The following is a 12,465-nucleotide window of genomic DNA, read 5'->3' on the forward strand; positions in this document are numbered from 1 at the left end:
GAAAGCAATAGAAGATGGACCAAGTCCTTGGGCCCCTGCACCCGCGTGGGAGACCTGGAAGAGGCTCCTGGCTCCTGGCTTCAGATCAGCTCAGCTCTGGCCATTGCGGCCATCTGGGGAGTGAACCAGCAGATGGAAGTCTTTCTCTCTCTCTCTCTTTCTCTCTCTCTCTCTCTCTCTCTCTCTCTCTCTCTCTCTCTCTCTCCTGCCTTTGCCTCTACCTCTCTGTATCTCTGCCTTTCAAATAAATAAATAAATAAATCTTTGTTAAAAATTCCTGGTCCATAAAGGAAGTTGTTACTGACTTCCTTATCCTTCTTTTCCTCCTCCCGGAGTCTGGAGGTGGCTGTCAGCTCAGGCACACTGCTGAGCTGCCTCAGGTCCTCCTGGGAAGTGTTCAGAACTGAAGTGTTCAGGCCGTTCTTCATAAAGCACAATAGGAGCTTCTGATGTCTCTCCCTAAAACAGCTTTCCAAAAAAGCATTGCTTTTCAAATACACCCTAGTAGAATCCCTTCAATTTCCTTGGTGGTACCAAACAGCCTCTTTGTGTTGCTGGATTCTCCAATCAAGAAAAACAGGAATTGGGTTCTACTGAAAATTTCCCATCCCCCAGTCTGGAGCAGACCAGGAAACTGATTTTGAGGGAAGAGAATGAAACATCTAACTAATTAGGCCATCTTTTAATTGAATTCAAAGTGTTAGGTGTGGAAAATTTAACAACTGGTATCCTGGAGGTTGAGAACGTTTCTAAAAATCCTGTAATTAGTGTTAAATGTTGCCAAAATTTGAGATTATCTTAGCTACATGAAGAAAAGATATAATTTTATCTTGATTACATAGAGAGTTTTACCCACTTGGAGGATTACACACTTGATCTTGTGTCTTCTTTTTTCCTAAACAAATAGGAACTTGGTGGCAGAGATCTATTGCATGGAGCAGATGGGATGCCTGGGGCCGTGAATATGTATCTAGCAACAAGCCAAAGCCAAGGACAATACAGCTTCAAGTAATCAAAAAACGCCATAACTGTACTTAATTTAACCAAGGTCTTACTATTTTAAGTAAATATATTTCCATAGATAGGATTGATAGAGATAGATGATAGGCAGGTAGGTGGATGGATGGATGGATGGATGGGTGCATAGATATTGTTTTTCACAACTGGTGTCAGATACTTGAGATTTGTCAGGTGGCAATAAACTAGGGGAAGGACTTTCCTCAGAAGTCAAGTGAAAGATGAGTGACTCGAGGGACCTGAGGGCCCAGGATAACTTACCCACCTAGGTCAGGGGTGCCTTGAGTATTTATTGACCTCAGTATTGAGTGACGCAGAAGCAAAAAGTATTCCTTACACAGGAACTAGGAAAGCGATAGATGGCTCAAAATAAAAGTGTCTGGATTACAAACAGAAAGGACCAAGGAGTTTTAGTCAAGCAAGAAAGAGAGCTCTGAGAAGGTTATGCCTACCAAGACCTGTTGTGTCTGCTCATGATGCTTGGTCCAGCTATTAGCCTGAAACAATAACTGATCTCATTGTCCATTCAAACATGTCCATTCAAACAGCTCAAACATGCTTCTACTCCTGCATTCTCCCTCAGAGTGTTTCCACCATCCAAGCTACAATACCAAGCCAGTCTCTTAAGCTTCATTCAGTCAACAATCCAAACATCATTCCCATCATCTCCATTATCACTGCTTTAGTTCAGGCTCTCAGGGGACCCTTCTAATCAATTGCCAAAGCCTCCTAAACAGCCTCCAAGCTTTGTCTCCCTGAAGTCTGTGCTGGATGCAAACCTGGCCATGCCTCTCTGGCTGAAGAGCCCCCCAGTGTTCCTACTGCCTGTGCCATCAGATCTCACAGCTCTAGTACAGCACCTAAGACCTTTGGGAGCTGACGCTTGTCTACTTTTTCAGCTTCATCTTTTCTGTCTGCCAGCTTCACCATTTTTGTTCTGGCATCACCAAACTCTGCTTTCCTTGCACATACAGTGTTTTCTTGCCTTCACACTTTTATCCATGCCATTTTCTCTACCTCAGCTGCCTTTCTCCCTCCCCCTCTGTATCTAATCAGCTCTGATTCAGCTCATAAGATCCAGATTCAACCTCATTTCTTCTATGACAGATCCCCAAGCTTTCTCATTCATGGCACCCTTAGGGTCTCAGTAATATTTACCTAAAGCCAATGGACCAACATAAATACTGTACAGTCCTGTTTATTTAGTAGTTAGATTCAAACACCCTAAGCATTTGTATTGCAACAACTTAGGAACCATCTGAAAAAAAAAAAAAGAGGACATTAGAAAAAAAATATGATAGCATTCCAAAAAGTTCATGAAAAATGGAATTAAAACATAAGTGTATTCTGAAATCCATGCACAGTTTTTTCCACAATACACATTTTCTGAGACCTTTGTTGAAGACCTCACATAAATTGAAAGACAAATTATCTTTATTTTGTTGTTATATATAAGTATCATTACTTACCAAGGGGGATATGTGTGTCTGTTGGGTACTTCACAACTGCTCAAACCTTAGAATCAGACTGGACACTGCCACTTTCATTTCTTGTTTCATACTGATTTTCTTTGAGCACTTCCTTTTTGCTACTGTAGCTACCAAAACTCCAGCTTCACAACATCATGTCAAGAAAATGCAAAACACCTCCAGCCAGTAGCTTTTGTGCTATCCAACAGTGTTCCTATGTTTGCCTCAAAAAAATTAGGGGCAGGCATTTAGCCTGTGGTTAAGACACACACACACATACACACACATGCGCACGCAGCTGGCGCCACGGCTCACTAGGCTAATCCTCTGCCTGCGGCGCCAGCACTCTGGGTTCTAGTCCTGACTGGGGCTAAGATTCTGTCCTGGTCGCTCCTCTTCCAGTCCAGCTCTCTGCTGTGGCCCGGGAGGGCAGTGGAGGATGGCCCAAGTGCTTGGGCCCTGCACCCGCATGGGAGACTAGGAGAAAGCACCTGGCTCCTGGCTTTGGATCAGCACAGTGTGCCAGCCATAGCAGCCATTTGAGCGGTGAACAAATGGAAGGAAGACCTTTCTCTCTGTCTCTCTCTCTCTCACTGTCTAACTCTGCCTGTCAAAAAAAAAAAAAAAAAAAAAAAACAAGACACACACACATCCCATACAGAAGTGCCTGGGTGTGAGTCCTGGTTCCGCTCCTGACTCCAGCTCCTGCTAATGCCGACCCTGGGAGGCAGCAGTGATGGCGCACGTGGTTGGGTCAAGTGGGAGACCGGGATTGTGTTCCCAGCCCCTGGCTTCACCCAGCCTAGTCCAGGTCATTGTGGACATTTGGGGAATCATCCAGTGGATGGGAGCACTCTGTGTCTCTTTGTCCCTGCCTCCCTCCCTGACCCCCGCTCTGGGCCCTCTCAAATAAATTAGTTACTTAATTTTAAAACCATTTAAAATAGCCCATGGCACCACTCTGGGTTTGCTCTAGTACCCTGACCTAGAGTAACTTGATGCAGATTGAGAACCTCAGGCCAGGAAACCCCTCGCATTTACAGCTATTATTCTGGGTTCCCTCAGCGCACTGCACACCTCACTCATGGCCTGTCACATATTGCGTGGTGAGAAGCTGCATGTATGTCTCTGTCTTTCCGTATGGCCATGAACTCTCTCCAGGCAAGATCCTTGCTCTCCTCCCCTTTGTACACCCAGTGATGACCCAGGCCGTGGCTGGTGTTCAGAGTAGAGGAACTGAGCTAACAGGAGGACCAGGGACCCTGCAGAACCCCCAGAGAATGAGGGTGCCTGCAGAGGGAGTCATCCTGCGTGATCATTAAACAGGAAATCCCAGTTGAGCCCAAAATCTGTGTTTGGGAGAGGGGTGGAGAATCCTGGAAATGGTACCAGCCCGAAGCTGCTCAGTCAGGCTCCAGTCAACCATGGAGAGCGGAGGCTGCTGTCCCTGGACAGGGGCCGACTGGTCAGACAGCTCTGCTCACCCTCTCTTGGCTTGGTCTTTGCTTTCTGATAAGAGTTCCTTAAGAGGAGAAGGACGAATGGAGAAACAAAGAAAGGCGCATGGAAGGGGGGAGGGGAAAGAGAGGAAGGAAGGAACGAGAGAAGGGAAGGGAAGGAAGGCAGCTTTGTCCGAGGACGTTAACAGGAAAGGAGTTTCTCCTTTGCAAGCTGCATCCAAAGACTTAAGGGTGCCCCTGGGACCAGATCAACTTCTCCCCCAGAATCAGCGGAGTGGAGGGTTGGTAGTGGGGGGCTCAGAGCTGGAGCAGAGCTGGGCCAGCGGCGGGCGCTGCTGGATGCTCCCCTTTCGGCTAATGTCCTTGCAGCTGCTGGCCTGAGTTTTTGATTAACCACTGTTTTTATCTTATTCGTGCCGCTGCTTCCCAACCTTAGCAGGCATGGGAATGTGTATCTTTCTTTGTTTCTCCTGTTCCGCTCCGAAGGAAGCCCGGGCAGACTCGGAAAGGGTAGCACTAGAATCAGAAGTCAAACGGACAGTTGCAGAACTTCAGCGTGTCCCGCCGGGCTGAACGAGATCCCCTCTACATGACATTCATTGCTGTAATCCCATGGCTGGGCTACAGGCGATTCAGTGTAACAAACACTCGTGCATTTGCTCAAGGTCTCAGGCAGGCGCTGAAGCAATCTCTCTTCCAGTTTTTGAGTCATTCTGAGGGTAGCAGATGCAGAGGCTCAGCCTGGGTGGAGGGTCCACCCCACACCTCCCACTGCCCTTGGCATGGGCCCCACTGGATGGGCCACGGAGGTGGTGCTCTATGGCAACAGTTTTTCTTCAGCAGAGGAAGGGGGAGATGTGTTCTCCTGTATCCCATGTTCAGTCTGTTCTGTGGGCAGAGTGCTGGGAACAAACTCAGCCCGAATCCTCCCCAGCCTGCCGGTGGATGAAGGGGCAGCAGGCTTCGCCTTGGGCTCCTGATCCTAGGGAGAGGGGCATTTGGCTCCTCCTTCTGCCTCCTGCCTAGGGAATTGCACTCCTGTGTTTCAGATCAATAACTATTTTCTATGAACTTCTAAAAAATACAGCTGTAAAGCATGTTACTTCCAGAATGTTCTTTCTGACACCTAACATGAGCTCACTGTGCTGTAAGCAAAGCTTATTTTATTTTGGCTGGCCCAGAAGTAGAAAAGGTGTGTGGCTGATACAATAACCTTCCACAAAATTGAGGCCCTCTTAGACTTATCTTCTTCAAGAAGAGTTTGGATTTCCTTAACCTTTTATTGTAGCCTTATTGCAAACAAATCTTTAATTATCTTTCTCAATTTTTTTCTTTGAACCCTTTCCAAAACATGTCTTGTGCATTATGGAGACCATAACTTAATTAGATCTCTCAGTTTTAGAGGATACCCTTAGTGCCTCAGAAGAAATAAATGAAATTTGAGTTGGATATATTTCATGAAGGAGGGGCATAGAAAAAAAGAAATTGCATGCTTTATATAAATAGCACATTGTCTTGCCATAAATGAGTTTTCCTTTTTCCAATTGTTTTTAGAACAATGAGTCCCTTTTTTTGGTGAATTGAATCCCCCAGAGATCCCAGCCTCTGACAGATCGTGGCTTGCGTTCGTTTGTGGGAACAAGGTTTCCGTGCGGAAAAGCATGAGATGTCTAGCAAGCAGGCAGAGGCAGACGGGGCTGCAGCTCGCGCCAATTAAGCACCTTGTCAAGGTGGGGATGACGTGTGGGTTTCTCTGTTGTCGCTCCTGGCCTTTTGCGCACCAGCTTGTGTTCCAAGGGGACCCAGGGGCCTGTCTGGTTTCTCCATGACTTCATTTACTATAAGCGGCCTTGTCTTTTCCAGGGCTGTTCTCATTCACAAGGTGGATTTCTCATCCTGATCATTTGGTCCCGGTGCTCAGGTTTCCACAGGGGAAAAGGAAGATCTTTGACTTCTCTTTCAGCTGTGGAACTGGGCGACAGGGCCTGGCCTTCCCTCCTCCATCACCTTAGCCCAGCTGCCTTCTCTACTTCTTTCCCCCCTGAGTTTTCCCTTGTGTCAAACAAGGAAATGAGACTCACTGATGATCTCTGAGGGCCCTCCCCATCTGATCTTGTGATTCTAATAACTCTGACTGCTCCACAGGGAAGTAGGGAAAGGATGGATGAGTTGGGCTCAGCGGCCTGTCCGGATGAGGATACTTGCGAAGAGTGTCTGGTCAATTTGAAATCTCTCCCTTCTCCTCTCCCTCCCAAGGGCCCTGTGTCAGTGTGCTTTACAGGGAAGAGCATGACCATTTGTGGATTATCTACAATGTGTTAGGCCCTGTCTGAGGCTCCTGTTGTACATTATTTTATTTAACATTTATAGTTCACTGAGAGTAGATGTACCGGGGGCTCCACCCCCGCAGATCCAGATAAGCGACATCCTTCAGGTCTCACTTTTTTTTTTTAATTAATTAATTAATTTGAAAGTCAGAGTTACACAGAGAGAGGAGAGGGAGAGAGAGAGAGAGAGAGGTCTCCCATCCGATGATTCATTCCCCAGTTGGCCACAATGGCCAGAGCTGAGCTGATCTGAAGCCAGGAGCCAGGAGCTTCCTCCAGGTCTCCCATGCGGGTGCAGGGGCCCAAGGACTTGGGTCATCTTCTACTGCTTTCCCAGGCCATAGCAGAGAGCTGGATGGGAAGTGGAGCAGCCGGGATTCGAACTGGTGCCCATATGGGATGCCGGCACTTCAGGCCAGAGCATTAACCCACCGCACCACAGCACCGGCCCCTCAGGTCTCACTTGAAATGCCCCTTCCTCCATGCAGCCTCTCTGGCCCCTTAAACCAGGTTAGATCGCCCTGTCCTGCGTTCTAATGGTTCCCTGTGCTTCTCCTCCATTGCACTTACTACCAATGTCATTTAAAAAAATAAATAAATAATGAGCCATACAAGCTCATTAATGCCTGCTTGACTGAAAATCCCATGAGGACAGGGATCGTGTAAGTCTTATTCATTACTGTATTCCTAGAACCCAGCACAGTGCTAGCAAAATCCTTGAGATCTGAGAGGTAATTACGGAATAAACGTAATCACGAATGAATGAAAGCGTGGATGAGTAGCAAAGGTGGATGCAAACCCAGAACTAGCTGGCTCTTGGTGACTTTTCTAAACACTTCAGAACTTCCCTTGTAGACTTGTGCACAAGGCCCCCTGATCCACTGCTAGGAGGGCTTTGAGCCGTTTCTCCGGACGTGGGATCGCGAGCTTCTCCACTCTGGTCGTACTCTTTCCCCCAGTACTACTTGTCCCCAAAGCTGTCTGGAAAATAGTTAGACAAAATAGATCCACCTTGGGGTTATTATTGCTGCTGCTGCTGCTGCTGCTGGTGATTTGGGGGAGGTAGAGGGAGACGATGCGCTGATCCAAACCCAGCTGTCCTGGTGGGCATTCAGCCCCGTGTCTCAATAACCAGCAGCACCGCTGCCTAACCCACTCTGTCTCAGGGCTGCAGACAAGAATCCGCCCTGTAAGGGGATCTGGGTCAGTAGGAAGGAGTGGGTGAAGAGGAAGGAAGACAAACCAAGACGTGAACCTTTGAGGGAAGCAAAAATAAAACTCTAATGTGAAAACCGCTGAAAGTAGACTTCATGGGTTGTTGGGCTACATGCAAATCCAATGCTAATGACATGGAAATTAATTACAAGTCCTAACTTCCGTCTGCCTTGATCTGGCCCTTGAGGGGAAGCCTGCCGCTGGGGTCTCCCCTGCATCCGGGGAACATGAGTGGACTATGGCTTTGATGGTGCCTCCTTCACGCTCAACTCTTGCCACTGCAGGGAGAGGAAGCTAAAAATACTAATAATAGAATTTGCTTTCTTCTTCCAGACAAAAAGCCCTGGCATCCACAGGAGGAAGAAGTGTTCAGGCGGCATGTGACTGGTTGGTATGAAATAAATAAATAGAGAAAAGAGCATGTAATTAGCTGTGAGTGTGTGTGGATGAGTGGGGGTGTGCAGTCTTTGTCTAAGGGACCCTTGGGCAGGGGGAGGGGAGATGAACCCAAGACTGTGCTATAAGCCCTGGATCCAGGGTGTGCTTCTCTCTGGAGCTGTGTAAAGAAATCCAGTCTTTCCAAGAGAACCCTTCTCCCAGCATCTGCCCCCTCCAGCCTCTTACAAATTCACTGTAGGTGTGTGGATGCTGGGAAAGTGAGCCTAGGGGAAGACCCACTAACCTTCCAGGATAGCACTCCCCAGGGCGGCCTTCCTGGGGGCTTCTCTTAACTCTGAAGGCGCATGGGTTTAATCTCTGACTGAACTGGGCCACAACATGCCTTGGAACTGTGCTAGCACCGGGAAAGGATTTAGAGTTTATCCGAGGATGCTTCCTGGAGAGCAGCTCTGGGCTCTTTTTAGGGAGGTGTGGGATGAGGAGCCAACGACAACCAGCAGATCACAAGTTGTGCATCTGAAAGTTGGTTACCAAGTGCGAGCTTCATGGAGGGGTAGATTTTAAAAGCCCAAATGCAAACCCTTCCAGGCACAGTGCAGGTTGTGGAACACAAGGATGGTGGTTCTGTCTCGTGCAGTTCTTCCTCCCCTTCATTACTGTCAAGCGAGGCTTCCATGGTTAATCTTCCAGGTTGTTCTCCCACGTCGGCGACCCCTTCCTGGATGATCCCCTGCCCCGGGAATATGTCCTCTACCTCCGCCCCACCGGCCCCTTGGCACAGAAGCTGTCGGACTTTTGGCAGCAGTCGAAGCAGATCTGCGGGAAGAACAAGGCACACAACATCTTTCCCCACATCACCCTCTGCCAGTTCTTTATGGTGAGTAGCTGTCCCCCACCTTCCAAGGAGCCTGGCTGCCAGCATCCCAGCTGGCCTCTCAGGACCTGGAGCAAGACTTAGCCATTCAGGAGTAGAGCAAAACAGTCAGGGGCTCCCAGGCCTGGAGGGACCTCCCTGGGATCCATTGGTCCAGGGTAGGTCTCACTGGCTCTCCTCTGTCTTTACATCTGCTGAGCCACTTGCCCAGGTTTGCTGTAGTGGTAGGGTGACCATGAGCTCCTAGGGACCAGCCAGGACTCTGAGTGGCACATGGGCCAGCAGCCAGAATCATCCTCTGGCTTCACCCTATCATCTGCCCTCTCCACACTTTGGAATAAGGGAAGAGTAGAAGCTAAGAGACAGCCAGGAGCCAACAGTGTCATCTATAGGTAGGAGATGCATTGCTGGCCTTTTCCCCAGTAGCTCTTTCTAGAGAAAGCCAACATCTCTTCCACCTGTCACAGTTCCCTGGTCTGTAATCTGAGCTGTCAGAAAGCTCATTCAATGACCAAATTAAATCCTCCTCACTGTAATTAGTGTGAATGCATTGCATCTACTTGGGCTCTCCACGCTCACAGAAGAGGAGTTGATTTACCACACACATTCAAGACAGAGCAGAACGGTAGCACTTTAAGACAATTTTTGAAAAACATGTTGCTTTGTTTTTCCAGATGTACTACATCTCTCACTCGCTTGCTCACTGCTAGGTTAAAAAAAAAAATGTTCCTAACACCTTCTCTTTTGCCATTGACTATGAAAATTAAAGTGATTAGCACTTCCTCTTAGTCATCCCAGGATCCTTCTCAAAAACACTCGGAGTTTTCGAGATGCTCATTGTTTCTTCAGTGCGCTGAGGAGGGGAAGAGGTTGTCCCAGCTCCCTGAGCCTCCTTCTCCCCAAGCATCATGGGGGCGGGAGAAGAGACAACTTTTGATCACCTCAGAGGAATAGAAAAAGTACAAATGGCGCAAAACAACACAAAACACACAGCAATTTATCCTGGGAGGCTGGGCGGTTTCCTGTCACGTCCTCCTCCTGGTTTTTGTTTGCTTGCTTCAAAGTAAAGAGAAGTTGTTTTTTAATTGACAAATAAGAATCACATAGCTATATAATGGGAGATTCATGGAAAATGGAATTAAAAGATAATTCAGGAGCCAGCATTGTGGTGAAGCAGGTTAAGCCACTGCCTGCAACCCTAGCATCTCAATACGGGTGCCAGTCCATGTCCTGGTTGCTCCACTTCCAACTCAGCTCCCTGCTAATGCATTTAGGAATGCAGCAGCAGACGACCCAAGTCCTTGGGCCCCTGCACCCATATGGGAGACTCAGATGAAACTCCTGGCTCCTGGCTTCAGCCTGGCCCAGCCCCAGTCACTGCATAATTGTATTGGATAATGAACCAGCGGATGGAAAATGTCTCTCTCTCTCTCTCCCCACCCCCGTATCTCCCTCCTTTTCTCTCTGTAACTCTGCCTTTCAAATAAATAAAATAAATCTTTACAAAATATATAATTCGGTGACAGGCGTTTAGCCTAGAAGCTAAGATGCCCTTATCCTGTATCAGAGAGCCTGGGTATGATGCCTCACTCCAACTTCCTGCTAATGCAGACCCTGGGAGGCAGTGGTAATGGCTCAAGCAGTTGGGTCCCTGCCACTCATGCAGGAATCCCGGATTGAGTTCCCAGGTCCCGGTTTCACCCCAAGCCAGTCCCAGCTATTGAAAACATCTGGAAAATGAGCCAGAAGATGGGGGAGTGCTCTCTCTCTCTCCTGCTTCTCAAATAAATAATTTCTTTTTTAAAAAGATAGTGCATGTTGTCCATGAACTTTTTGAAGTCCTCTTATATTTATGATGTACAACATAATGGTTTAATATGTGCATGTTCTGTAGAATGGCTAGATCAAGCTAATTAATATGTACTACCTCATCTACTTGTTTATTTGTGGTGTAAAAAAATTAAAATCTACTCTCTTAGCAGTTTTCAAGTGTGTGCAGTACATTGCTATTATCTGTTATCACCAGACTGTGCAACAGCTCTCCGGAGCTGCTCCTAACTGGAATTGTGTGGCCTTGGTCCAGCATCTCCCAGTCCCTTTCCTTGTCTTCTGCTGGACCAGTCAGTCATTCCGTATTGTTAGGGGGCCCAAAGGGCTGAGCTGAGAGTAGGGACGGAGGGAGGAGGTGGTGCTTTCCTGGTGTAAATACCAGTTGGGTAAGTTGGGGCCTGCAGCCCTCCTGCCACCTCACAGACAGGAGGGACAGTACAGCGATTGCACCATCAGCCTGCAGTCTCTCGGCAGAAGATGCCCAATGTCTCACGAACACCTGCTTGTTTTTGCCTGCCAGTGTGAGGACAGCAAGGTGGACGCCCTGGGGGAGGCCCTGCAGACCACGGTCAGCCGCTGGAAGTGTAAGTTCTCCGCCCCGCTGCCCCTGGAGCTCTACACCTCCTCCAACTTCATCGGTCTCTTCGTGAAGGAAGACAGCGCCGAGGTCCTCAAGAAATTTGCTGCTGACTTTGCTGCGGAGGCCGCGTCCAAAACCGGTGAGCCCGCGCGGCTGCCAGCCCAGCCCTGCGCATTGATAACCAAAGAGTTGAGAAGGGAAGGACCGAGAAGTCATTGTGGGGGAGCGAGCTGGAGGCTGGAGGTACAGGCTCCTGCAGAAATGGACACTCCCTCCGAGACACGCAAGCCACAGCTCTTGGCTTGCTTATAAAAACACTCAAACTCCTGTTCCTCTAACCTGGACAGACTGTCCAAGGCTTACTTAACCCTAACAGCGGAAGGTACACAGACAACCGATCACACTGAACGATCCTCCACGTTCAGAATCAAGGACTGTCCTTTTCTTCTGAAAATCCCACCCATGCAGGTGCAAAGCTGAGCCTCTCCATTCACCCCGTGAGGACCCAGGGCTTTGCTCAGGGCATGGCATTGGACAGAGAAGAGATTGAAACCCTTTCTGTTAAAATCATAATAAAATCCATTGAGCCAATATCTAGGAACTTGCTGAACCAGACAGGCCCCTAAGCCTCAAAAGTCAGTCCCCAAACTCCATCCCTTGAAGATGTCTCCTGCTCTTGTCTTCTAAAGCCTTGGTTCAAATCACTGAAATTTCCCATCACAGGAATAGCTCCTGGGGTGGGGGGTGAGGGGGTGAAGAGGGAGAGCTTGCAGGGCTGACCTGTCTGACCCAGGGGCAGAGAGCTCACTGTGTCCGTTGAGACCCTTATGCTGTGGGACACACAGACAATCCCTGGGCAGCCGCTCTAGAATAGCACAACCAGCAGGCATCTATTGGGCACCTATGATGTGTTTATCCATGAGGAATTCAACCGAGAAGAAGGTCAGACGTCGTTTCTCGTGAGCAGAGGCACGGTTGGGAAGCCCTGTGTCCCTGCAGAGCGATGGGAAGAGATAAGCTACGGCACATACAGAAGAGGAACTGGGAAAATGGAGGCAGGAGCCTTCCGGGGGTGGGCAGCAGGAGGACAGCCCGGGAGCAGAGGAAGTGGGCACCGTGCAAGCTGCACATGGAATGCAAGGCAGGAGGGGACCCAGAGCCTGCCCCTACCCGTGTATTCTGGAGAGGGGAGAGAGCAGAACAAAGACAGACAATTGGCTCCTCGCTGTCCCGGCTCTGGGTGCACGCATTCCCTGCCATTGCTCGACTGCTGTTTTATTGCCCACTTGGACCC

The 12,465-nt window shown here is 48.7% G+C and overlaps 1 protein-coding gene across 1 annotated transcript in view; it reads left to right on the plus strand.

Annotated features, from left to right (window-relative positions):
- Window positions 1–12,465, plus strand: part of UBASH3B (ubiquitin associated and SH3 domain containing B) — a 145,767-nt gene that overhangs the window by 103,961 nt on the left and 29,341 nt on the right. The window contains exons 2-4 of the mRNA XM_062197224.1: window positions 7,822–7,875; window positions 8,578–8,764; window positions 11,112–11,310. Coding sequence (XP_062053208.1) covers window positions 7,822–7,875; window positions 8,578–8,764; window positions 11,112–11,310 — 440 coding nt within the window. The remainder of the gene's footprint in view (window positions 1–7,821; window positions 7,876–8,577; window positions 8,765–11,111; window positions 11,311–12,465) is intronic.

The sequence above is a fragment of the Lepus europaeus genome, chromosome 7 (genome assembly GCF_033115175.1).
Source record: "Lepus europaeus isolate LE1 chromosome 7, mLepTim1.pri, whole genome shotgun sequence".
NCBI classification, from domain to species: domain Eukaryota; kingdom Metazoa; phylum Chordata; class Mammalia; order Lagomorpha; family Leporidae; genus Lepus; species Lepus europaeus.